The following is a 27,232-nucleotide window of genomic DNA, read 5'->3' on the forward strand; positions in this document are numbered from 1 at the left end:
GACAAACCACTCCGACACGTCCCCATAGGGCAGAAGGCTCATGCTCCTGGTAAAGCGAGGTCAGGTGATTTGTTTATGGTTTGCAATTGCACAGGAGACCAATACATTGTTGGGTGCTGCTACCCATGAACCGAAATAGTCCCCCTAGTAGGTGTCTTGTCGTAGCCCAGATCATGGGTACTGCGCACCATGGGCTGTGCCTGTAGATGTCCCCTCCCAGTGGTCCTTCATACACAATGACTGACATGGGAAGCGGGCAGAGATCCAGAGGTGTATGCCACACACTCGTCACGTGGGAGCCAAGTGCCACCTTCTGAGTCCTGCTTCCCACGATGGACAAGATCCAGACAAGAGTGATCCCAGAGAGGGCCCCGCAGACCCGGTGACTAGTATTGTTGACAGATCCAGCATGTCAAGCACGTTAAACCAGGGTTGTATCCTGTAAAACCAACCCCATCATCACAAGTAAGACTGGTTGATCCAGCCCCCCACTGGTTCCAGTGCTCTCCTGTGCGTCTCTGGATTGTTCGGCCTGTGGCGATTACGTTTTGAGTGCTGAGGGATACAAAAGCATCACATCAAATCAACATCACAGCACTCTTAATGAAGCAACCTCAAATTATCTGGTGCTCGCTCACCCCACGGAACAGCGGGTCTGGCTTCTCCCCGCGTTTGAGTGCGGATTAATTCAACCTGAAATATTGTGCTATGTAGTCTCACAGTATCTTGGCACGTTTTCCCTTCCTTAACCAATCCTCTTGCATAATCCGGTGTGAGACCCAAATCAAATCTCTCCGATTATGATGGACCTGTGACGGGAATAAAAGGTGTTAATATCTGTTGCGCACTGAAGTTGTTTAACTCTTTATGTGAAATACTGATTCACATTGACGAAGATCTTCTCACAGTCGTGAATGTATACCACACGGAATCATTCATAGGACACCGTGCGGTCCACACAGCCGCCCAAGTCTGATTTCTTACTGGTAATCTACATCACTCTAAAGTCTAGCCTTTCTGGTCATAGTCCTTCCTTCGGTCCCTCCTCGGCTGTTGCCTCCAGAGCTCTCTTGCTTGACCACTTCAGAATGTGGTTGTAGAGTGACAGGAAGCTAGACCTGTCCAAAGGGGGCGTGGTCTAAAAAGATTGACAATATAGGAGGGAGGTGAATTATCTCTTTCAATGTTGAGCACCCACCTCACATGTGAAGACTAAAACTTGGAAGGCAGGATGTTGGACACGTACACCACTCATTCTCCTTCCAAGAGTCTTGAGTTCCTTATGGCCGGCACTCAGAGTCAATCACCAGTTCACAGAATGGATTAGAAAGTGGGACATTTGGCGCTGACAGACCTGGAGATCCAAGTTGCACATCTGAAGTTGTTATATTGAGCTGAGAAATTGGGTAATAGTAACATTTGGTATTTACAAGTGCTTAAAGTAAGACGTGCTATATGTAAAGAACTTGGCAACAGCATAATAAACTGTAAACTAACAGAGACCAATGCACGCAGCGAGATTCATTTACAGGAACCTAGGTTGAAAGAAAGATCTGTTGATGGTTGCTCCAGGAAAGTTTCATTGGTACTGCTGCAATTTACAGACCATGAGCTTTGAGCTCTTGGGAAACTTGTGGTTTTCTTGTTCTTAAAAGTGGTGCATCTGGAAACGAGGCTTTATTGATTGATTGTCTACAGCTGATTAGGGTGTGTTTGAAGAAGTGTGTGGTGATTGTCTGCTCGTAAAATCGGACAGTGTTAGATATAAAATAGTGCATGGAAACTCATCCCATATTAAGAAAGAGAATAGATTTACTCCCACGCTACATTGAAAGCCACTCTTACATACATTGATTTGATGGACTGGTTTGAGAACACTCTTGACTACTAGAAAGCGCCCTCCTCTTGGAGATGTGTCTAAATATACCTTTGCCTCTCTCAACATGTTTCTCCTGTTTCTGTTCCCTTGCAGGAGTGGCCATAAGTACCTACGCCAAGTACTGCTACAGCAAGCTACAGAAAGCAGCCTTGATGGGAGCGAAGAAGGTACTGTGGCTCTCTACGACCTCTCCTTTGCATTCTCTGAAGATGTGTTGTGTGGGATGATACAGGTTGTGTGTTTGTTCCCTTTGAGTTGTTCTCCTCCAGAAATGAGAATATTCGGCTCTTTAGTTGCCTCTTGGTGCCAGCCTGCAAAGGGCAATGCCAAGCATTCAGATTTGGATGTGTATACTCAAGTGAGTGGGGGAGAAAGCTAGGCTTCCTTTAGGAGGTGGTGCGGGCTTGGGGCTTCGATACTATAGGACACAACGTAATAACACTCCATAAAGGTTGCTGTTCAGCCAGAGTTAAATGTTTGACCATAAGTCATTCTTTACAATAAAAGGTAGAAAAGTGACAAGTAGAATGCATAGGCAGATAGCTGTAGCGCCATTGGGAGCTGGGGTATAACCCCAATACTTCTGTTTTAATCACACTGTAAGATGCTGCTCTTGCGATAGGGTTTATGTCCATGGGGGGTGGTATCCTACAGCCTGGATGTCTCATGTCCTCAACAATCTCTGGATGTCATTGTGTTTCTGTTCCCCAACAAATTCGTGTGGCTGGAAAATGTTACCACAGTGAGTTGTGATATATAGCTACCTTTGTCTTAGTTAAGGGTGTTCCTCGGTCCAAGGGGACTTAGTTTAGGGGTTTGATCACCAACTACTGAGATCTTGACTAGATCCCAAAAACCCACTACTCAGACGTTCTCTGTGGTTTCCAACCCACACAGGGAGATTTCTGGTTAGGAAAGTTTCCAGTTGATTGGGGTGAGGTGGTTGATGAGAGAGGCCACTACACACAGAATTTGGTATAAATCTACGCCTTCACCTGGTCCCACAATCAATTGTCCGGGCACCTGGTTGTACCTAGAAATTGAATAACAGCCACAGCGCACTCTCATGCACGCCTGTACATTTTGAGCCTGTACCTCCCAGAAATGGCCCGTTGTGATCGAAATTCTCAGTGGTGTGAGCAAGCACACGCGATCTGTGCAGGGCACATCTTCCACGGCATTGTGAAACTTGACGTGTAGGAAGGAGCACTCGCTCGTCGGCTGGTGTTGTATTCAAGACACACAGTACAATCGTCCTAATGGGGGACCCACCTGATTATAGACGCAAACGCAGCACAAAGTGAATGGCCAGTTGCTAGGAGGGGTGGAAAAGAGCAAGCACAGATACGCCATTTTGCAGGGGGATCTGTCACTGGGCGCATCTTCTGGACATGGCTGCCCAGGAGTCCACACTGCATTTGTTTAGTCCTTTATCTTCAGGGAAGGTCTCTTGGCTGACTGTAGGCAGCAGCTAGGATTCAGATTCAAAATGACCGCCGGGCGTCTGAGGCACTGGTCCCAGATGCTGCTACATGGGACATGGAATCAAAAGTGACCTAGACCCTGTCATTGCGCTCCAAAATCTTCTGAACCACAAACGGTATCCATTTACATAAGAAAAAAATCACACACTCGCAGTTGGGTGGCAGTGACAGATCCCAGTTATAGGAGACTGGGAATTTCTCTGTTTTTTAATGATGCATTTTATTTACCTGCAATGCACCCATCTAGTGCTGCACACAACCTTCGACCAGGATCAGTGACCAATCCACCATGGACAGCCAACACCAACTACAGCAAGGCCCTGTAGCTAACCCAATAATCGTAGCTACACTAGATTCATTTGGTATTAGCATCTCGACTCGGGCCGTGATGAGGCGCGCCTCCTAAGGTGTCTCGTCTTGGAGTTACGACATATCAGACTCATGTTCTTCCATGAGCTGCACATGTCCGTCCTATGTCATGTGTTTGTCATTGAAGACACTTTTTGGGGTCACCTTGGCAGGCACACTTGGGACTTCTCCTTGAGCACGTATGGACCTAATGCAGTTGGCTCGGTCTTGCTTCCTGGTGACTCTGTTCCAACATCTTCAAGTGGTATTTTCTTCTCTCTTGAGGCATATGTACAAAATGACTTTGCGGTTGCAGGCCCAGCGATTTGGAAAATTACAGTGATTATGACCGTAAAATGACATTTCTCAAAGTACCAAAAACCATTTAGCGATTTGGAAAAGCCTATCCAAATAGCAAAAGGGGTTTGCGACTCATTTTTAATCAAAAAGGAGGGGGCGTAAATAAACATTCTTTCCTGATTGTGGATTGCAATGAGCTGCATCAGTAGTTGAGGACCACCCAGGTGGTCTTAAGCCACTGAAGAGTTACCTACACCTTGAAGGAGGTAGTAACCCATTCGCAAAGGGGAAGCTGTCACCCTTGGAGAGCGTCCTCTTTGAGAATCACGTTAGGCGACCTTGGGGAGCAAGCAATGGCCCACTGAACCCCTGCCTGCTGCCCGCCATGCATTTCCAAACGGGAAACATATGTTTTTGGGAGCAACACAGGTTCCTTTGGGGACCACGAACTGGTTGGAGAAAAAAAACCAAGATTCCTGTTTGAGAATGCAGTGGGATGATGGTCTGCTGTTCCTTTCAGGCCACTGTCCCTGTCCTTGTAGCCAATCACACAGGGTTGTAAATAGCGACTTGCCTAAATATAATTCAGTTGGCATGCCACTCTGCGGTCCCCTGCACTTGGACATTGTATGATGTAACCTAATGTTACATAAACTGGGTGTCAAACGGAAAGCAGGTTGCAGAAAACCATTGTGCAAGTTGCACCTGTTATTTGGGACCTCTTTCAGACTTCCTTGCAGAGGATGCGCATTGGCTTGGTTATGACCCAAGACTGGGCTGGCCGTACTGGGCATTGGGCATTTTGCTGGGAGGCTGGAGTTTTGTTTTGTTACTGGGGCCAGTTTATCGCTGAGCTGGGGTGCAATGTGTTTTGCAAATTGTTATGGGTTTACAAGCACCCACTGCAGAGTTAATTTTATTTTCAGCAGTTTTAAGGCAACAATAAAAATGTCAAGATAACTTTCGTAATTAATGTTTCTACTGGAGAGGAATATGAGTTTTGTCTCGTGGCAGTTTTGACTCTTCTGAAGTAGTGTAGAGGGTTAACATGCCTACCGCAAAGAATGTGTACCATGAAGATCATAGAACTGTATTTTATGTGGATAGCTCAGTGGGTTACTGCTTTTGTCACATTTATCATTTTATAACTGTGCAGTCCATAAGTTATGATCCTAATGTAGCACAGTGAGCTATGAACTGCCATCAAAGAGCTGCGTGCAAACTGCATGATAGAGGTTAGAAAGTTATGCTTTTTTCCCAGTCTTTCATTATACTAATGTTGCTAAAATGGGTTTGTTTGGGTAGTAATTAATTATTAGTAAAGCCATCCCTAACCATTGGGTTACATTTTGAATCCTGAATTTGTGCTTCTCCAGACCAAGCACTCTTACAAAAGGCCTACCAGTATGGCTGACATGTGAATCCTACACCTTGTAGTCCCCTTTGTCTTATGCAACATTTTCTATTCACTGATTTACACACACATGATTCATTGTCTCTTTATGTGTGTGATGTAAAGTGCTCTGACACCCTACACTGGTAGGATATGCGCTATAAAACAAATGAAATTCATGTATGAGAGGAGCTATAAAGCGGTGAGGGGCACTGTTGGAGAGTGATAGTGAGGGATTCTGTGGAGGTGGCAGTCATGGGGTGAGGGGAGGGCCCCCAAAAATATTGTTGCACTGAGCGCCCCCAGCACTGAAGCTGACCCTGAGGTAGAGGATGCTAACATCCCTCGAAATGTTTTTTTATTGTGTTCTCAGCTTCTTGACTGTGCTTAACAGTGAATGTTTGCACTTATGTTATTTTGAGATTCATATTTCATGCTGACATCTTAGTTTTTGTGTTGGCGGTAAGAATGTCTGTGGACATGACTGGGTATCGGGATACACTGTAAGATCATCATTTACTATACTTTGAGAGCTAATACAATTGAATATAGAATTAATAATCTGTTGTAGAATGCATCATTTTTTTTTTCGTTCATAGTGGTGAGGTACGCTCGCTGCGGTTGCTCGCTACGAACCGTATAGGGGCTGGTCTGACAAAATTAGCCTTGGCTACTTTGGGTTCCCAGTTAGGCCCTAATACGACCCGGGAGTCTCAGTGCATGGACTGCATACATCTCCGGCGGTCTGTAGATCTGCACGTCCGGAGAGCTCCTTTCAGCCACCGGCTTGTTGCCCAGCAGAGCATGTGATGGTCTTTTACTTGGATTATTTTCACAAGTGTGGAGCAGAAACAAAGCCACATTGTGCATTCGTGCTGAAGCACCGCCATCGACTGACCCATTACTTCAGCACCGAGAATCTATCTGCTGAGCTGTTAAAGTCCCAGTATCCAGTGTGACAGCAAATTTGTTATTGCTTGGTGGTCTCGCGGGGTAGCGGGCTTTGTCGCGAGTATGGATTTATAACATAGTGGAAAACTGTCAGTAACGAAACAGAGTGGATTTTATTTTTTCCCCCGCTCTCCTGTTTATTTATTTTTCTTTATTGCTTGCTTTACTGATCAAATGATTTTATATGTAACTTTTTTCATGCACGAAAAGCATGAATATAAAAAAAAAAATTATATAAAATTAAGATGATTCAAGATTGTGTACTGACTGACTAATGGCATCTATTTTCGCATCAGTTCATGATAGATGTGGAACTGGTGAGCGGAAGCAAAGTGTGAGTGATCCGTGAACAGACCAATGGATGAAGAGGGCTGACTAAAAGGCAATCTAATTATAAATCTGCATGTTTATTTATTATGATTAAGGCTCCCTGTTTTCCATTTTTACTGATTTGTACAGATAAAATCAAACAGAAAACAATGTGTTTCCTATCTGTATTTATTTTTAAAAGCGGAAAAATACTGAAAATGGTGCTCCTTGTGAGTGACTTACCATGCTATCCTTCTTGAATTCCAGGCCCTAAGCTGAGCAGATAGACAGCAGGGGGAGTTAAAAAACATGATGAGATTTCCTTAAATACAGTCATATGTTAAAGTATAAATGAAGTATAACAATAATATTTACCTGTGGGTGTAAAGTTTTGTTATATTTGACTGCTCAATTTGCTGAAAATCGACAGACATCAAAGTACATGAGTGCATGTTCATCAGTTAAGCAAAAAATGTGGAAATGTACCATTTTACACCTTATTTTATTGAGTTTTATATTGCACTAGCTAGACCTGAAGGTATCAGAGCGCTTTACAAGTTGTGGGCATAGAAAATTAGAGCTGCAAGCAAGGATACGTGTAGGTCAAACACAGTCTAAAGAAGTATAAACAGTATAACAATAATATAGTGAGGGCAATCAACAAGTACATAACAAAACAACATTAGGTAATGATATAGAAAAATAGTGACTGAATGGATCAGGTGACTGTAACAGAAGAGTCAATACAGGGTGGTTGAGTTTATGGGAAACATGGATCCACTTGTGATCGAGTTGAAGTAGGTGTTTAGAAGTAGAGATTTGAGGTCACGTTTGAAGCAAGAAAAGGAGGGGTTGCAGCGGAGATCTACGGGGAGTGAGTTTCATATCTTGGGACAATTTCCTGAGATAGAGCACGCCTGGGTAACTTTCTTTTTCCACTTAGGGGGGTACGGGAATAAGTGAATTGAAGCTTTTCAGAATCCGGCCACAACCTGCTCTCAAAAGGTTGGTTTCAAGGTATTTGGGGTTATTCATATAGAGAGCTTTGTGGATATCACAGGCTGTCTTGAAAATGCATCTTCCTTCAATGGTAAGCCATTTGACTCTTGAGAGCAGGTGAGATGTGATCAGACCGCTTCAATTCTGTGAGGAGTCTGGCTGCCGCGTTTAGAGTGGCTGTCAGGGTACGAGGTGACTTTTTGGAGTTCCAGTGAGGATGGCGTTGCCATAGATAAGTTTCGAGAGGACAAGTGATTGTACACCAGTCAAGATTGCTAAGGGCTCTGGGGGGAGGGGGGGCGAAGGTTTGATTTTTTGGGGGTGATTTAGTGTGATGAGGGCTCCTTTGGCTGAATTTTTGATGTGTTCCTTCATAAACATAGTTTTGTCAAGGGTGATACATAAGGACTTTACAGAGTTAGAAAGTGAGAGAGAGCAATCTAGTGTATTCAAGTTTTTGAGCCATTCTTGGATTGGAAGAGGATTGTTATTTGGGGAGAGGAGTAGCAGTTTGGTCTTAGTGGGGTTCAATTTTAGGTAGTTGTAGTTAAACCAGGTTTGTATCTTGTTCAGTGTGGCAATCAGATGAAGGGTATCTCTGGTTGACGTTATTTTGTAGTTGAGTTGCGAGTCTTCAGCATGTAGGTGATATTTGACCTCTGCTTGCTTAAGAATAATGGTGAGGAGTTCCATAAAGAGATTAAATAGGGCTGGAGAAAGGATACTTGTGTCCTATGAAACCCATCCCAAACTACCAATATTACAAGTATTGTAATTGTGACCACATCAGACAAGATTACATTTGTGCCCACCATGTGCAGGATTACCGACAGTGATCACCCAGGGCATCAGACAAGGCTGCGAGCAGTAATGTAAAAGAACTTTGTCAACTTGGAACGCTTATACACAGGTAATAAACAACAGCCACAGCTGCAATGCCCCTGCCACAAATTGAATAGTATTAGTACAAAGTCTCCCCGCGTCATTTATCACTCAAAATCACCTTTAAATATTATTTTGGAAATTCAGCCAAAATCTGCTTATGAGTTCTGAAACACGCATTTTTGTCATGAATACACAACTTTGGCATACATACATTAATTCAACCCAAAAAAATGTTCTAACTTAGTAGGCTAAGATGCACACAGGACAGCTGCAAAGTAGCTCATGAGCTACTCATTGGAGAAGCCTTGTCTAGAACACACAGAAGCACGCACTCACAATAACCCAGGTGCACACACCATTTTATAACACGCAGAGTGCATGCAAGTCACACACCCAACACATACACAATAACCCAGGCCTGTGATGGAGGGAGGGAAAGAGGGTGGGACTACATTTTCCAGGCCTTTCGTATATTATTGACTTTTCTTCAAGCAGCACTTTTCAGAGAATGTTATGGTAGCATCTGTTTCAGATGAGGTGATGTTACAAGTAGTACTGCATCTCTGTTGGTACCTGGTGTATTTGGTACACTCCGCAGTGAACATCTTAGCTGCTTGTTCTATTCTGCTGTGAGATGTGAATTGCCCCACATGTATTCCAAAGACCTAGATTCACCCTGTTCTGCAGAAAAAAAAGATGATCCATTTGGGCACCCTCCTCCTCTCCCAGTACTTGGCAGTGGATGCTTAGGCTGCCTTTCTATGTCTACATCATTCAATAAAGAGCCGGTGTAGAAAATAAATATTAGGTCTGCAATTTCTTACAGGCTTCATTGCTTCTGCTGAGAACTCCCAGTTGTCCTGGGTGCACTCGTAGGGCCCTCATGTATCCGGGCAAATCAATGTTCTTTTTCACCATCCCTTCAAGGGACAGATCCTGCGATCCATACCTCCGTTGAGTCGGCCGCAGCTCATATCCTGTTTCTCATACGGACTCTTGAGAGTTCTGGACAGTCTGGAACCGGTCAAGATCCCGAAAGATCTCAGCTCCCAGATCACTGGTATTGGGTGGAAGAAGAGTAAGAGGCGGTGGTGGGCTACCATCTTGCTGAGCACCACCCAAGGAGAGCGGGAGATTGAGCCAGAATGCCATTTGGCTCGTCGGGCCCGTATAGCTCTCAACACGTTCATTCACAGTATCTTGTATCTCCAAAGACTGTATTACCTGAAATACTCAGGCCTTTTACAATGGATGGCATTACTCTGACCATTCTAGAAGGGGGCAAAATGAGGGAGCGGTGCTCCTCACCTTGGCATTTACAGGTAGTGGCTGCCAAACTGCAGTGCTAAATCTGCATTTGTAAATTCTACTGAAAGCAGATTTTCTAGAATGAAAGGATAGCAATAAAAGAGGCAGTGTTCTCGCAGTGTGAATGTTTTGAGGGATGGTGTGTTGGTTCTGCTGCCATAGAAGCTTCCCCCTCCCCCCCACTGCTGCTGTGAGAGAGTAGAAGCAGGAGTTATGCAAGCAATGTCAGCTCCAGGCTTGACAAAAATCTGAATGTGGCCCTCACGGGATCACTCACCCAGACAGGAGCCTGAGGGTGGCGCAGCCACACCCCTGCCCGGATATGCGAATGTTGTTTCCACCTTTCCAATTTGTAACCACCTTTCCAATTTGTAATAGTATTTTCGCCCTTAGGGAGTGCAAGTCTGGCTTCCACTATTATATAGCCTTTAGAGTTGGGGTGCAATGTGTGCATGATGCTGTAGTCAGTAGGCGAAGCAAGGAGAGTACAGCAAGAACCAACCGCGTCATAGGAAGCAACCGATACGCCCCATCGCTGGCTAGAGCAAAGTACAATCTTTGAATCCCAGAAGGCGCCTGTAGTGCAATCTCTTTTCGGATGAAAGGGGCCATCTAATGAATGATGTCACAATGCGCCTCAAAGCCCAAGCGGGCTCCGTCACGCAAAGGAACATTCTGGAACGCCTCTTGTCAGGGATTGCTCGCATGCAGGACTGGAGCAAGGAGGATGTGGCGTAACGGTTAGAGCTGCCGACCTTGGAGCTGGAGAACCAGGTTCGAATCTCGGTGTCGGCGCAAAATACTGTGTTCCTGGGCAAATCACTTAATTAATGTCCCCGTGCCTAAATTCACCTAATTGATGTCCCCGTGCCTACGAAAAAATGAATGTCCTTGTGTAACATAACGGGTGCTTATGTAAAGCGCTCCAATACCTTCAGGCCGAGTTCGCGCTATATATATATAAAAAATAAAAAAAAGATGCTCGTGAGGTCTGCAGTGGGTGGCCCGTTTAGCATACCCCCTTGTCGAGTTCAGACTCGGGGAAGCGCGCGCATCCTCCATGGCCTGCCTGCTGAGGTGTAGCGGTAATTGAATTTTTCGTCGTGTTTCTTCAGCCGCCATTCTGCTCCTGCAGCTCCCTCACGGACACTTCTCCCGCGCTTTCTCTGACACACATGAGCGGTCACTAACACTCGTGCACGTCGCCCCCTCCCCGCGTCGGCGTCTCGTTACAACAGAGCAAACGCTCCTCAGCAGCAAGGACGTGTGCACACGCATGGCTGGGTTTGTATCGAGCGCTACAGCTGAAGCCATCCGGTGCCAGACAAACATTTCACGTAAACACAGGTGGCGCGTGGATAAACCCTCACTCTGTCCCCTCCACCTTCACAGCACGGGAGCTGAGAGAGCCTCCCCCTCTCCCCCCCCCCCCCACCACCACCAAGGTGTTATTTATTTCTGGTTAAGAAAGCGCCTCACGCTTCACACTGACAAGAGATACTGCAAACAAGAAAACGGAGACGGGTTCTGACTTCTTCTCGAGATAGTGAAATGGAAGTGTGGGGGACTTCAAGGGACGGGGGTGAGTGATGGGAGTCCTGGGTCACCACCTTTGTTGGAGGGCGGGGGATGGTAGTTAGGGGCGGACACACCGCAGAGTTTGGTTTGCACAGGGTTCCAGGCACTTGTGTTGGAAGAGGCACTAAAATGGAGTATGGACCACGTAGGGCACGTATCAATCAATCAAGCATTTTGTATAGCGCACTACTCACCCGGAGGGTCTCAAGGAGCTTGGGGAGGGGGGGGTCCACTACTGCTCGAACAGCCAGGTCTTGAGCTGCTTCCTGAAGGCGAGGTGGTCTTGGGTCAGACGGAGGTGGGTTGGGAGAGAGTTCCAGGTCTTGGCGGCCAGGTAGGAGAAGGACCTTCCTCCTGTAGTGGCTCTTCGAATGCGGGGGACGGCGGCGAGGGCGTGGTTGGTCGATCGGAGCTGGCGTGTCAGAGTGTAGAAGTTGAGGTGGCTGTTGAGGTATCTTGGGCCTTGGTTGTGGAGAGCTTTGTGTGCGTGGGTGAGGAGACGGAAGGTGATTCTTTTGTTGACCGGGAGCCAGTGCAGGTCCCTCAGGTGACCGGAGATGTGGCTCTGTCGGGGGATATCGAGGATGAGTCTTGCTGAGGCGTTCTGGATCCGCTGGAGTCTCCTCTGGAGTTTGGCGGTGGTTCCGGCGTAGAGGGAGTTGCCGTAGTCCAGTCGGCTGGTGACGAGGGCCTGGGTGACCGTCTTCCTGGTCTCGGTGGAGTTCCACCGGAAGATCTTACGTAGCATGCGCAGGATGTTGAAGCACGACGAGGAGACGGCGTTGACTTATCTGGTCATGGAGAGGGAAGAGTCCAGGATGAAGCCCAGGTTGCGTGCGTGGTCTGTGGGTTTGGGTGCGCTGCCCAAGACGGTGGGCCACCAGGAGTCGTCCCAGGCGGAGGGTGAAGAGCCCAGGATGAGGACTTCCGTCTTGTCTGAGTTCATCATCCACTCGGCTATGTCTGTCATCCCTTCGTGTAGGTTGGCTCTGGCGGTGGCGGGGTCGTTGGTGAGGGAGAGGATCAGCTGGGTGTCGTCGGCGTAGGAGATGATGTTGAGGTTGTGTTGGCGTGCGATGGCCGCGAGGGGGCTCATGTAGACGTTGAAGAGGGTGGGGCTGAGCGAGGAGCCTTGAGGAACGCCGCAGATGACTTCGGTGGCTTCTGATCTGAACGTGGGGAGGCGGACTCTCTGTGTCCTTCCGGCGAGGAAGGAGATGATCCATTCTAGTGCCTTCTCTTGGATTCCGACGTTGCTGAGGCGCTGCACTAGGGTGCGGTGGCAGACAGTGTCGAATGCCGCGGAGAGGTCCAGGAGGATGAGGGCCGCAGTTTCTCAGTTGTCGAGCAGGGCTCGGATGTCATCGGTGGCTGCGATGAGGGCGGTCTCGGTGCTGTGGTTGGCCCGGAAGCCGGACTGCGAGAGGTCGAGGGATCCGTTCGTCTCGAGGAAGGCGGCAAGCTGCTTGTTGACGGTCTTCTCGATGACTTTGGCCGGAAACGGGAGGAGCGAGATGGGGCGGTAGTTTTTGAGTTCGGTGGGATCCGCTGATGGTTTCTTCAGTAGAGCGCTGAGTTCGGCGTGCTTCCAGCTCTCTGGGAAGGTAGCGGTGTTGAAGGAGGTGTTGATGATGTCCCGCAGGTGGGGTGCGATGATGGCGTCGGCCTTGTTGTAGACGTGGTGAGGGCAGGGGTCGGTTGGGGATCCGGAGTGGATGGAGTTCATCGTGCGGATGGTGTCTTCGGTGGTGATCGGGGTCCAGGCGCGGAGGGTGGTGGTGGGGGTCGTTGGTGTGGTCATAGGGTGCGTCGGTTGTGTGCTGAAGCTGTTGTGTATGTCTGCGATCTTGCTGTGGAAGTAGGAGGCGAGGGAGTTGCAGAGGTCTTGTGATGGGGTGATGTCGTTGTTTCCGGCGTTGGGATTGGAGAGCTCTTTGACGATGTTGAAGAGTTCCTTGCTGTTGTGTGCGTTGTTGTCCAGTCGATCCTTGAATGCGGTTTTCTTGGTGGTGTGGATCAGTTGGTGGTGTTTTCGGGTTGCGAGCTTGAGGGCGGTTATGTTGTCTGGTGTAGGGTCTCTGCGCCAGGTTCGCTCGAGGGCCCGGCAGTTCTACTTGGAGCTCTTGAGTTCGTCGGTGAACCAGGGCGCTTTCTTACTGCCGGGTCTGCTGGGCGGGGTCCTCAGTGGGGCGAGGTCGTCTGCGCAGTTGCTGATCCACTTCATGAGGATGTTGGCGGCCTGGCTGGGGTTCGCGGAGCCGGCGGGGGGATCTTGGCTCAGGGCTACGGCGAGTTGGTCGGCTGTGATCTTGTTCCAGTTTCTGCGTGCGACCTGTTGCTGGTGGTGGTGGGTCGTGTTCTTTTTGAAGCTGAAGTGGACGCAGCTGTGGTCCGTCCGGTGGAGTCCGGTGGCGTGGCTGAAGGCGATGTGCTGGCTGGATGAGAAGACGGGGTCGAGTGTGTGTCCGGCGTAGTGGGTGGGGGAGGTCACCAGCTGCTTGAGACCGAGGTTGGCGAGGTTGTCCAGCAGGGTGGTGGTGTTGCGGTCGTTGGTGTTCTCCAGGTGAAAGTTGAGGTCCCCAAGGAGGATGTAGTCAGCGGAGGGGAGGGCGTGCGGGTTTACCTTTGGCGCACCTTCGGCGCTCATTCGGTGCTCCCGCTGTGCGCGTCCTCTGCGCGGTCGCTCAGGGGGCGTCATAAGTGAGGAGCCGGGAGGGCGGGTCAGCTGGGTGGCGGGAGCGGGGCGGCCAATGGGCAGGAGGGGGGCGGGGACGCCGGAGGGCAAAGGCGGGAAGGAGGACCGAGGGCGGCTCAGCGGCGGCTGGGTCGTCCGGCGGCTGGAGGGAGCTCACAGGTGGGGGAGGGCAGCAGAAGGGGGGAAGAGGGGTACAGAAGGCAAGAGGGGAAAGGGGAACAAATGCAAAATACACAAGCGGAGGACAAGGGGAAACAAAAGGTACACAGCAGATTACAGAAGGCAAAAAGGGGAAACAAATGCAAAATACACCAGGCGAAAGACAAAGGGGAAACAAAAGGCATGCAGCAGATGGCAAACCACGGCAAAAAAACGATGGCAGTAGCAGGAAGTGCACAGCAGCCAGCAGGGCAGAGTACTGGCAGCAGCGGGCAGGAGCAGCGGTGTGTGGGGGCGACCTCGCCTGGAGCAGGCTCAGCGGTCGCTCCCTACCCCTGCGTTCGGTCCCCTTAAGTGAGGAGCCGGGAGGGCGGGTCAGCTGGGTGGCGGGAGCGGGGCAGCCAAAGGGCAGGAGGGGGGCGGGGACGCCGGAGGGCAGTGGCGGGAAGGAGGACCGAGGGCGGCTCAGCGGCGGCTGGGTCGTCCGGCGGCTGAAGGGAGCTCACAGGTGGGGGAGGGCAGCAGAAGGGGGGAAGAGGGGTACAGAAGGCAAGAGGGGAAAGGGGAACAAATGCAAAATACACAAGCGGGGGACAAGGGGAAACAAAAGGCACACAGCAGATTACAGAAGGCAAAAAGGGGAAACAAATGCAAAATACACCAGGCGAAAGACAAAGGGGAAACAAAAGGCACGCAGCAGATGGCAAACAGCGGCAAAAAAACGATGGCAGTAGCAGGAAGTGCACAGCAGTCAGCAGGGCAGAGTACTGGCAGCAGCGGGCAGGAGCAGCGGTGTGTGAGGGCGACCTCGCCTGGAGCAGGCTCAGCGGTCGCTCCGCAGATACACGCACACATTCACGTCTGTGGTCTGTGTACCTTCCAATATGCAATGTTCTCTATGTAAATAAACATCTTCAGCTTACCAAACAGAAAGAGTCCATGGTGGCAGATCTCTGTATGGCATTGGCCGCCAGTCCCTGAGGAAGGCGGGTATCTCCACTGAATGGAGTGGACTGTTCTAGATTGCTCTCAAGATGTCAGGTTAGCACTTGAGTTTAGGAGACATTAAGGGCCAGCTAAACTTGACATGTTTCTGGGCATCTCCCAGACCAGGGCGTTGTAGTCATTCGACACATCCATGGAGTGATGCAGGTAAGTGACTGAGTCTCACTCTGTGAAAAGCGACCAGAGTTGCAGTGGATGGGCCCCAAGCTGTCCTTCTCCTGGAGAACCCACACCAGTGCTGAATTTGAGCCGGTGGGTTCCAGTGCTCGGCACCAGCAATTAATTGTCAACACCGGCGCTTGTGACTGCCTGCCACAAGGTGGCGCTGCCTGGCTAATTTAGTGATGACTGCAACAACAGTGAATTCTTAATTCCATATACATTAAAAATTACTAGTACCTGTGCCATTCTTATAACTTTGGGTGGCCTGAAACTGTCCGAATTGTCACACTTGTACGAGTGTGATGGTTAGTAGTTGTGTTATCATCGACAGCATGGCAGGGGCAATGCAGGATGCAAGCTGCTGTGTCCTCCTGACGAGAGCTCTGGCTTTATTATTATTTTTTTTTAATTAAGCACCGACTCACACTCTAAGCATTTCATGTTATGAGGAGACCGCTCTGCTAGGGGATCAGCCTTGGATGCCTGTATACTGCCCTGGCAAAAGGGGAATAATGGTGGTCCTCTCTGAACAGCTGTCACAGCTCTGCTTCCTAGGTGAGAACTTAGTTTGCAGCAGGGATTGATGCTGGTAGAAGCACACGCCCCGTGGACCCCCCCCCCCCCCCGAGTCATTCATGAGGGTCGCCCTCTTACATTATCCAGCAAGATGAGAATTCATTTTGAAGATTTGTGGTTTTAGTGCTTTTTAAAAAGCCATCAGGAGAACAAAAACATGTCTTCTTAAGTACGTAAGTAAAAGCTCATAAAGCGCATGAATGCCAAGGCGTCTTGGCGCTATAGCAGGAATACGGGTTAGCTTGGGAGGTGTGCTTTATTTCTGCCGGGTGAAGAGCCATGTCTTCAGCAGTTTTCTGAACTGAGGTCTAGAGGATTGTAGTCTGTCGTCCGGTAATTCATTCCATAACTTGGACGTACGATAGATCAGGCTTCTACCTCCCCATCTAGCCCTTTGTATTTTCGGTATCTGAACTAGACCTTTGTTGGTAGATCTACGATTGCGCTGTGGCGTGTATTCACGGAATAATTTCTGTAGATCCGCTGCTCCACCACCAAACATGGCTTCATGTACCAGGCAAAGAGCCTTGAATTCAATTCGCTGTTGCACTGGCAGCCAATGAAGTGCTCTAATGCTGCTGGAAATGTGATGGTATTTTGGTGTGTTTAGCAGCAGTCCAGCTGCAGCATTTTGCAGAGATTGCATGTTTGGACAGTTGGCGCTTGTTTATGCCCAGGAATAGGGCGTTACAGTAATGAATTCGTGAGAGGATCAAAGCAACTGCAACAGCTTTCCTGAGGTCCTGGGGAAAATAAGGCAATATTTTATGGAGGATTTTTAGTTGGAAAAAGCAGGACAATGTTAGCTGATTAATCCCACCTCCGAAACTAAGTTGGTCATCCAACAAAACTCCCATGTTCCTGACCTTTCCAGCAGGCACTACGCATTGACCTGCCTCTGCCGGCCACCACTCTTGGTTCCAGATCGGTGACCCAGTCCCAAACTCCATCACCTCCGTTTTTCCTGTGTTTAGTTCGAGATAGTCCTGTCCCATCTAATTCATAGAATGTTCCACGTATGATGGTGACTCCATGAATTAGGAGCATGCTCGGAGGTTTATGATGAGGGGATTCCAATACGGCATGCAGAATCTTAACGAAGAGGTACGGTTTGCATTTTGCTGATAGTTTTGCTTGTGGTTTGATGTCTGACCCTGTTTAATTTCCTTCAAGGCATTACAGGACTCTTATAAGTGAGCCTTGCTTCAAATGGAATACAATGATTTTCATTATGTGTCCAGGAGTGCTGGTGAGGAAAGGAATATGTTGATCGGAGCGAAGGTCTTCATAGGTTATTAGCATTTTTTATTTTTGCTGCAGTTCGAGTCAAGTGTTTGTTTGCTGTGTTTTTTTCTTTTGTTGATTTTAGAACTGTTTGCCAATGAGGAAGCTTCAAGTTTTGGTCATTGTCAGTTGGAAATATTATAAGCAACAGCGAATTTGCTGAACATTGGTTTCTTCACTTCAATTGAGCTGCTTTTTCCTTAAATAAAGCACAGATTCCTATTAAATTAAAAGAAGCGGCAAAGGCCTTTTGGTCTCTCCTTTATATTATGAGTGCCAAGTTATTGGCTTTGGAAATGCTTGTTTGTAAAGCACTGTTTTAAATAAAGAAAACAAAAAAACTTTTCAAAAGACTGGAGGAGAAACACGCATATGCTTTAAGGTATCTCAAAACTGTACATTGAATTCAATATTTTCAGTTTATTTAAACCTCAAGGTTTATTTTTCAAATACTCTTCATGCGGGAAACTCTGAACAGAATTTCAGAATTAAAAAAAGCGTATTGCAGGTGATTCAGCTTAAAAATAATAGAAAGAGCTTGTTGCAGGTGCTTAAAAGAACATAATATCTGTCTTAGGCCTTAAATAAAAAGTGTTAGAATTTCAAGGAAAATGCTTGTGAAGGCCTAATTTAAATCCCCAGAACCCAAAACTGAAACAAATGCTCCAACCATTTGGAGCTCTGCAGCAGCTCAGGAATTAGCTTTATCTGCTTCCAGGAAAATCTACTTTCAGTCATGCTAAATACACTGTATGCCTCAAACACAAGCTGGTTCGGTGCAGCAGGCCTTACCTCCCTCAGTGCCATAAATGCAGGAGATAAACTACAAATACGACTAAGTCTGCTGTTCAGTCAAACCCTGGCAAAAATATACCTGTTGCAGTGCTTTTTCAAGTGAGTTGGTAGTAGATGGGAGCAACACAGAGAGTGCTGGAGGTGGGATGTGGATGAGAGGAGGGAAGCAGCATAGGAGAGAGTAAGACAACACATGCACTTCATGGCATGTTCAGCGAAACAGAAAGTAGTTGTTTTTTGATACGGCCGTTCAAGATGACAAGTGATTGAATTAAACGGATAGTAATGAAGTTATTCTCCAAGGGATGGACAAACATGAGAGGAATGAAAGCCATCAAATAAGAGGCAAGCAAAGGAGATTGACAATAAAGGCAACCAAAGCCCACTCTAAGTTTTAGTATTGTACACAATAGGTCCTAGCAGTGTTTAATTTGAGCCGGTGGTTTCCGGTGCTCAGCACCGACACTCAAACATCAATACACACTTTTTTTTTTTATTATTGAGCACCAGTTAAGGACACATTCATTTAAGGGGAGATTAATTGATTTGCCCAGAATCCCAGGATGTTGAGCCGACGCTGAGACTCAAACGTGGTTCCACAGTCCCAAAGACAGCAGCTCTGGCCATTAGGCAACGCCCTCTTCCCACTTTCATGGTTAGTGGTTGGTTCTGTTTAATACAGCGATAACAGGAGAAATGGGCTGGTGCAAGATGCCTCCTGATGAGAGGCCCAGCACTTATTTCTTTACAAATTAATCACTGGGTCTTAGAAAGCAGACCGCTAAATGCTGTCCTTAGATGAGACCTATAAAGACCGAAGTGCAAAAAAAACCTACCAAACTAGGCTGCCCAGAATTTTTTTTATTTTTTATTTTATTTGTGGTAAACAAATCCAGAACCTGGAATGCAGACCCAGCTGTAAAATGCAGGGTAGAGTTATGTGACAGGTCCATGAGTTATTCAAAGTTATTGAACACAATGAAGAGCAGTTCTAGTGGCCTGTGGGATACCATGTAAAGTGTTAATCTTTAATGAGCTGTCTCACAAGGTGTTGAGGTGCATAGAGAACACCCCTCATGCGCAGACTCAAGTAAAAAACATGGTGTACAGAATGTACAATGCTGTATGATGTACGTTCACTGGTGGAGAATGTACATCAATTACTTTCTTTTGCAGACATGTCCTAGAACGTAGTCTGCTCAAGATACTGTTGGAGGTAATCCTATGATTGTGTCATCAATGTTCACAACAAACTTCAAAATATAGTAGCCATTGACATTAATTTACTTTGTGGAGAGTTACAGCGATCACCATTATATACTCATGGTACCACAAGTGATGTAGCACTGTGCACATTTGTGGTGCAAATTCAGGTACCGGCTGCCCTCTGATGGATCATTAGTTCTGGACCGAGTCTGTCACAGCAAGCAGTACAATTAAATATTGTCAAGCCCATTTCGCCCCACAAAGAGGAAAGAGAGTATTGAATTTACAACCAGAAAGGTTTTATTAAAAGATTAGCAAAGTTACAAATTCAAATCATCAAATTAGTTGTAAGTCAATAGCCTGTACGCAAATGTATTAGTCGATATCATTCAAAACAATTCAAATTCATAAATACAAGACAAACTGTTATAAACGCGTCTCAAAATAATTCACAGCAAGGCTCAGTTTTCCATTTAGGGAAATCCCTACTCAGCTAAGTTAGGAAAAGCCCTGCAAAATTTGGGAGAAGTCAGGCAGAAGGTGTCAGATCAGAAAGTCTCTGAAAGACAGGATACATACATCAAATAAAGGTTTGCCTAGCAAGTGGGGAAGGCATCTGCCCTATGAGTCAGTTAAACCCCTTCTGGCAAGGGAAAAAGGAATCTGCTGTAAAGGAAACTAAAAGGGAATGTGCATCTAAAGGGCTGCAAACACATTCCTAAAAGGACAGAATTCTAACAATGTCAGTAACATGAAATGTCTCAGAACAGTCAGCCAATCAAGTGATGACAGAAAATATACAATTCCAATCTCATTAAAGTATACAAAACTTTCTCAAAAGCAGGCTTCGACTGTGACTGTCAAACTAGCAGATAATACGGCCGCTTGCACTCTCAGGTGCAGCTAAAAGGACTCTATTAAATTAACAAATTCCACAACAATCTCAAAGAGCAAAACATTCTTCTCTGCACGAGAGACAAGAAAAGTAACAATTATAAGTTTTCAATGCTGCTACCGCTTTTCATCAAATAAAAATAAATGTTCCCAATTTTGCAAGCAAAGTAACAATCAACATGAACCTTTTTGTAAACTACAGGGTTACATGAACTAAAATCAGTTTAAACGTGGAAAATGTGCAGAATTTTTTTTTTTGCATATGCCATGTAACTGTTAATATTTGTGCACAAAACATTTAATAATAAACTTTATTTCACAGGCTATGGACTGGCTATTTGAGGAATCCCGTGGTTGAAAGTGATCCTGTCCAGAATGACTCCTATGCTTAGATTTGGTGGAAAGTCGATGCCCTTTCATGAGCAGTTAACCCATCCAATCATATTACTCACTTCGACCCTCACCACGTCTTACTGTAGATTCTACGTACCTCATCCAGCTGTGCTTGATTCTCAGTTTTTAGTTACCTCGCCCGTTACTCAAGATTTCACAGATCCGTACTTTGGTATTGAGGTAGCCATATATGAGAAACATTGAAATCTAGAGCGCCTGTTTTGCAGTTTAGGTCCTTTGATGGAAGTCCCTTGAGCTGCGTTCCAGTAATAAAATGGTTTGTTCCATTTATGGTTCGTTGATCATTTTAGTTAAAGGGGAAACTTGCAAAATCTGTCATATTTTTGTAGCTTTGCCATGGAGCGAAATTTGGTTGGAAAATGCCTAAATCTGCTCCACTCCTCTTGAGGAGTATAGTGTGGGTCGTCAATCAGATTTCTGTTGTTTGTGCAATCTGATTGGCCATCCTTTCAACCAATCAGACTGGGACCATATGTTAGACTTATTCTAATTGGCTGTTGGTAGCCCTTTTACAGACTGCCCATAATCTGCTTGTTGGATGTCATCTCTCATCTGTCCAAATGTCACTGCAAGATTCTACGTAGTCCTCTCTGTTTTTCCCAGTCCAAAGTAGACAAAGTGGATTTCAGAAAAAGGCAGATTAGCACCGGGATTCACTTACACTTAACGATGCAGAAAAAGAAAGCCCGCGAGCGAGCTCCTTTGACTAAACTGATTAGTAAGCAAAAATGGTTTCTTTTAAACCAACTATGGAGCACTGCTTTAAAATGTACATAAAAAATATAGATTTGTTGAGTGAACACCAAGATATATAGCTCCCCAATGGAAAAATGGACGCAAAGCCCTTTCTGGTCATTGTTTATCTCACTTGTCAATATATCTGGATTTCATTGAAGCATAAATTGCATCTCCTTCAGCATGAAAGCTAATAAAAGCTGTGACCATAAAGCAAAAGTAAAATGATTTTAATTTGTGTAGTGAAGCCTTAAAGGCCGCCTGAGACCTGAATTTGGCTGCTCCTGGTCGCATTCTGTATTTTAACAGGGGCGTAAATTGAATTCAGATCGCCCAGGAAAGTAATCTTTTGAGGGCATAAATCTTCTGGAGTTGCAAAGTGACCATGGGAAAGGGGACAAGACTGAGGGATATTAACGTGTAGATTTAGAGAGACTGCGTGGCCAACTATCGGACACACTTTCCGCATTCACCTCTTCAGTGCTCTCACCAGCACCGCCTGAGCTGGAGACCATTGACCGTAGTTTGTAGTTCAAAGGACTACGCAAGAGGGTGCCAAAGCCCGCTCATAGTTGGAGGTAAAATCTGAACAAGTCTAAAGTTGAAAAATATGTAAAAGTGGAAGGCAGCAAAAAAAATAGAATTTCAATCGATTTACAAATAATTTGGTGCATGTAAGCCCAACTTGGATTTGCAAAACTTAAAGATTCAGACAACAGATTTGATTCTCTGAATCCGGATTGGCAGAATTTTACGTGCAAAATATGGAAGTATTGGGACATGGAGAGAACTACCTTCCATGTGGGGAATTTCAGAACTAGCAAGTGTAGTGGTCGGGGTGGGATTGTGGACACTCCTGGATGGATCCACCGGTAAAAGCGGGTGAACACACACCTGTGTTTATGCACTAAAAGTTTCTCACTCGGGTTCAGGAGCAGATGCATGTCGAGGGCACACACTCCTATTTAAAGGGTGTCTCCCGTTCTAAAGGGAAATATTTTCCAAGGAACCAAAGAAAAAAAAAAGAGAAGCTAATGCAAGTTTGTGTGAAATTAAATTTACTAGGTGTATTTCTTATGTATGTCAGTACGCCCTGATAGTTACTACTGTCAGAAATTCAGAACACACTTAATAATAAAATCTTCAGAAGAAAGATGGGAACAGTCTCTCTCAAATATTTTGTGTTAAGCAAACTTGCAGTGCTTGGAGTCTGATATTCATTTTCAGTGCCTAGGGACCGCCCCCGTGCTGTCCATCATTCGGACAGATCTTTTTCCTGTTCTGTATGAGCAGGAGGAGGGGCAGTGAGAAGCGAATGGAAGTTAGGATGGAGGGCTGAGGGTGGATAGAGTGGATTGGAAGTGTGACATAAGGGGTAGAATTTGGGACTTCGAAGACAAGATCCTTACTCTAATCTATGACTTTGCATCTCTCAGATAGACTGCTTTAGGCAGTTTTATTCCAAGGAAAGTAAATAAAAATCAGCCAGTTAAGGAAAGCCTGCTTAAAAACAAAACCACACATAAGCTGGGGACGTCAAGACCCTGAGAATTACCAATAGGGTGTACTAATTTCTATTTGTACTGCCTCCTACTCACAGCTTAAATCTACTCAGTGGTTAATTCGTAAAAAATAAAAATAAGTGCTGGTGCTCTCGTCAGGAGGTAGCTTGCCCCAGCCCATTTCTCGTGTTAACATTACCTAAAACAGAACCAACTACTAACCGCGAAAGTGGAGAGGGGATGTGGAGTAACGGCCAGAGATGCTGACTTTGAAGCTGGGGACTCGGGTATGAGTCTCAGCGTCTTCTCAACATCCCCAGCAAATCAAGCAAATCATTTAATCTCCCCATGCCTGCTATAAATGCATTTGTCTTTAACTGGTGCTCATGAAAAGCGCCGGTGTTGATGATTAAGTGCCGATATTGAGCACTGGAAACCACCAGCCCAAATTAAGTATTGAAATTCCTCCCTACTTCTCGGTTCAGTTAAGTTGCCTACAAGCAGCACGTGGAGCTGAAGAAATTGCCAATATGTAAATACTTCTCAAAGCACTGAATCGTATCCAATGGGCAGTGGTCCAACCCACTGCATAAGCCAGGCTTTCTACTGTCTCTCCCTCAGACAACCCACATCAAAAACATCACTGTTGAGGTGAACGACTGGACTGCCCATCACACTAGTGCAAAAAATTTAAAATAATCCCCACAACTGCTTTAAAAATAGTGGGTATGTGTCCTCCCCAAGACCTGATCAGAAGGTACAAATGTATGGAAAAGGACAGCCGCACCTCACTGTTGACAGCTGTGATACCCCATTCAGAGGGAATCACAATACACAGAAGTCACATGACTTCCTAACAGCGCTCATTTTTTTGTAAGGAGGCCCTCACATCTTCATCAGATTTTTAGATGAGTCCTGCAAACCACACTGATGAAAATAACAAAAACTCAAGCCCCTCGACCATAAAACCTATACCATTGTTGTAACAAACTCATCATCTCATTATCCAATTCTACTCCACCCACTGCAACAGTGAAGAAACCACACCAATCACAAGCCACATGACCGTCACTCTTCACCCTAGTAGCCCATGCTGATCAAGGGCGGTCAAGTGTTACGCCTGTCGGAGTATAGTTGGATGGTGCAGTTACCAAAACAAGGATAGATCGAATCTCTACAGAAAACCAATCAATGGAAGCAAATAACCCTGCAAATCACTGGCAAGCTGTGTTGGGAAAAATCTGGAGCGATTCATCATAATCATACAACATGCCAAGCACATGGAGGACCGCAACCTTCTAGGTGATTTACGACTGGCAGCTGGGATTACATTACATAACCTGTATTTTTAAAGCATGCCTTTGTCCTTGGGCGTGTTGAGGCCAAAGAACAGCTGTTTGGTTTTTCTTCTTTTTTTTCTTAACCAAACTCAGTAGTACTCACCAGCTTATGAGGCCCAATTGGCACTTTTTTAAAAAAAAAACTCTTTTTATTAGAAAAACATCAACATCAAGGCATAGTTTCACAGCAACACAGCATAGGCAAGTGCAAGCACAAGGATTCACCAATACAGAGGATAATGAGACAGTTGGAATCACGGCGAGGGGGAGACATCTACACCGTGCAGTCTGGGGGGGGGGGGTACATATTTCACCTCTATATAAGTTCCAGGGGGTCCAAATCTTGGACCATTTCCGGGGGCAGCCCCTCGCAATGTATACAGATTTTTCTCGCTGCATGCACCAATCAAGGTCCTTTTTCCAGTCCGTTATTGTGGGTGCCTTTGACGCCCCCCAGTGCTGAGCGATGTTCCTCTTTGCAATCATGCAAGCAAGTGTAACCCATTGTATGGCGCAGGCGTTGAGATCTGTGGGTTCCCCGATATTAAGGAGGCATCTGGGAGCCTCCGGTCGGATTTCAATCTCTAGGCCAATTGGCACTTTTGACGCTGCCGACCATCAGATGTACCCGACAAGAATCCAAGAAATGATAAAAGAGAAAACGATTCCAACAATGCTTTACTTCATGTCTACCCAAAAAACACATACAACTGATTGTGCGAGGAGGCAGCATAGCTTGAAAACTGGAGTTCCCCAGGGCACGCTATTATACCTTGCGCTTCAGCATCTACGTGAATCCTTCTTAATTATCTTACCCGGTTCAACTCTTCCTACAGACATATGTAGAGCACAAAAAAAACTCTCATAATTAAATGGTGGTGTAAACAAAGAACTTGGCGCTCTCAGTGACCACCTCCCATCATCAAACGATGGAGGGAGGCTGGCCAGACAAGCTACGAGTGAGAAAACCCAAACCCTTCTAGTAGGGTCAAAGCTTCTGCAAGGATCACTCCTGCTGGCTCTCTCGTGAAGTCCAAATCGAAGGGCAAACCTCGCTGTCCTTCAACTCCAAACTGAAATTGGATAAATTAATACACGAGGACACCCAAAGCCACCACAATCACATTTCAGCCTCCAATAAAATATTAGGTTTTCTTGAGAGAAGCCATGATCGAGTACGTAAATCCTCAGCCTTCCTAAAACGCGTTTTCTTTGGCCACAGAAGCCCTTTTATCAGGCAGAAAACCACAAAAATGTATCTCCTTCGAAAACAACAGTGACCCACCATTTGAGTCTTTCCACTACCTTGATCTCCTGCAGCCTTTATCTGCCTTTACCTGAATTATCACCGCCCTACCCAATTGTCATTGATGCGGCTATAAACCCCTTTCCAACACATTTACTCTGTAAGCCTTGGGTGTGTTTTGCAGAAATGACAGCCCCCTGCATCTGGCTAATTTCTGCCTGAACAACCTGAACGATGAGATGCTTGGATGCCCTCAATCATGCTTACATCGTAAGGAAATGACCTTGAAGTTATCCAATCCAGTGACCTTCCACCCAGCCGTACTAACATAACATAACGTGTATTTATAAAGCATAAGTATCGCCCAGGGGAAGGTCTCAAGACGCTGATGGTCGCCCACAGCAAATGTGGTGTCCATATGGAGATGTTTAATCCGAAGGAAAGGGATTTGTTTTCCACTGGCCATCATTGGTCAAGCCTCACACAGGTCGCATGTCCAGCTTGGACCCTACCTCGCCACATGAATTCATACAGATCACTGTACTCTGTTCACACGGACAGGTGTGTTGTGTTTGTAACTTGCTTCTCTTAGGACCCTTCAGTTTATTTTGCATCAGTGCCTCTCATTCATGCAGAGCCTTGTTATTTGACATCGTGGGTACTTTTACAAAATGGCGACAACCTCAGATTTCATGAATGTGCCTTGTATAAAACATTGTTGCAGATCACTTTGTTTTGTAATCTTTTTATTTTCGTGCCTAGGAAACAGATAGGTTCATGGACAGCCTGGGGTAGAGTGTGTGAAGCTGCCAAGAAATCTCTTTACGACATCTGGATTTGTCACCTGTTTCAGAAAACATTGCAGCACCGCTTTCTTGCGTGAAGGATTCTAGACCTAAAAACGTGTTTTGACTCATTCAACAACATCACTTTATTAAATGCCACGTCCCTGTTAGTTATACCCTGAAACGATTCCAGCTTTTGCTTCAAAGTCCTTTTTTAGGTCTCGGGACCATCCGGTCGGCAGACCGGAAGTCCGGAGATTTAATGACTTGGGAGAAGAGGGGCTTGAACCCGCCCCTCTTCTGCCCTGTTCTCCATTGGCTGGCCTCGTAAATGCTGGCCAGCCATTGGAGAAGAGGTCCCGTCACTCCAATCCTGCCCCATCCTTTTCGGATCGGGGGGCGTGTTTTTTGCGAAAAGTCTCAGGGAGGAGACAACAGCAAAACACGCCCCCCGATCCGAAAAGGACGCTGCGTTTCCTCGCCTTCAGCACCAGACAGCCGGCCAGTGTGGAGACTGTTCTGGGAGAAGGACACCATACTTTCTGTATCGCGCTATTCGGGCGCGTGTTCGGTAAAACAGCGCTTCTCGCGGCGCTCGAGAGCCAGCAGCTGCTGTTTTGTTTAGCTGGTGGAGCCCGGGCTGTGCCTCGAGGAGGAGGAAGGGTCTCTGGGCGCGCCGTGGGCAGGAGCAGAAGCAGCCGCGAGTCATCCATCCCGCCCCCCGCTCGCTCTCTGAGAAGTGTGAAACACTCCTTCAGCGTGAGCTGTGCCCCCGCTGCAGTGTGTCGAATCGCCCCCCCCCCCCCCAGCATTGGGCAAACAAGCGTCCGAAAACACCGCCAACAGGAAGCATGACTGGACAACTAACACACCGAGAGCAGCAACACCGAAACACGACTCCTCAATACAAACGGAAAGAGGACACGTACATTATAGCAGCTCTGTGGTGGACTAAATGAAAAATCAAACATAATTGTTCAAAGATAAATGCACGAACACT

General features: G+C 46.5%; 1 protein-coding gene across 2 annotated transcripts in view; it reads left to right on the forward strand.

Moving 5' to 3' along the window:
- The window catches only part of ARHGAP39 (Rho GTPase activating protein 39), an 855,990-nt gene that overhangs the window by 687,596 nt on the left and 141,162 nt on the right, over positions 1-27,232 (forward strand). For both annotated transcript variants that reach the window (XM_085604662.1, XM_085604663.1), the window contains one exon: positions 1,973-2,046. In XM_085604662.1, the coding sequence (XP_085460788.1) occupies positions 1,973-2,046 (74 nt within the window). The remainder of the gene's footprint in view (positions 1-1,972; positions 2,047-27,232) is intronic.

This window comes from Triturus cristatus, chromosome 5_1 (genome assembly GCF_964204655.1).
Source record: "Triturus cristatus chromosome 5_1, aTriCri1.1, whole genome shotgun sequence".
In the NCBI taxonomy this organism is placed as follows: Eukaryota; Metazoa; Chordata; class Amphibia; order Caudata; family Salamandridae; genus Triturus; species Triturus cristatus.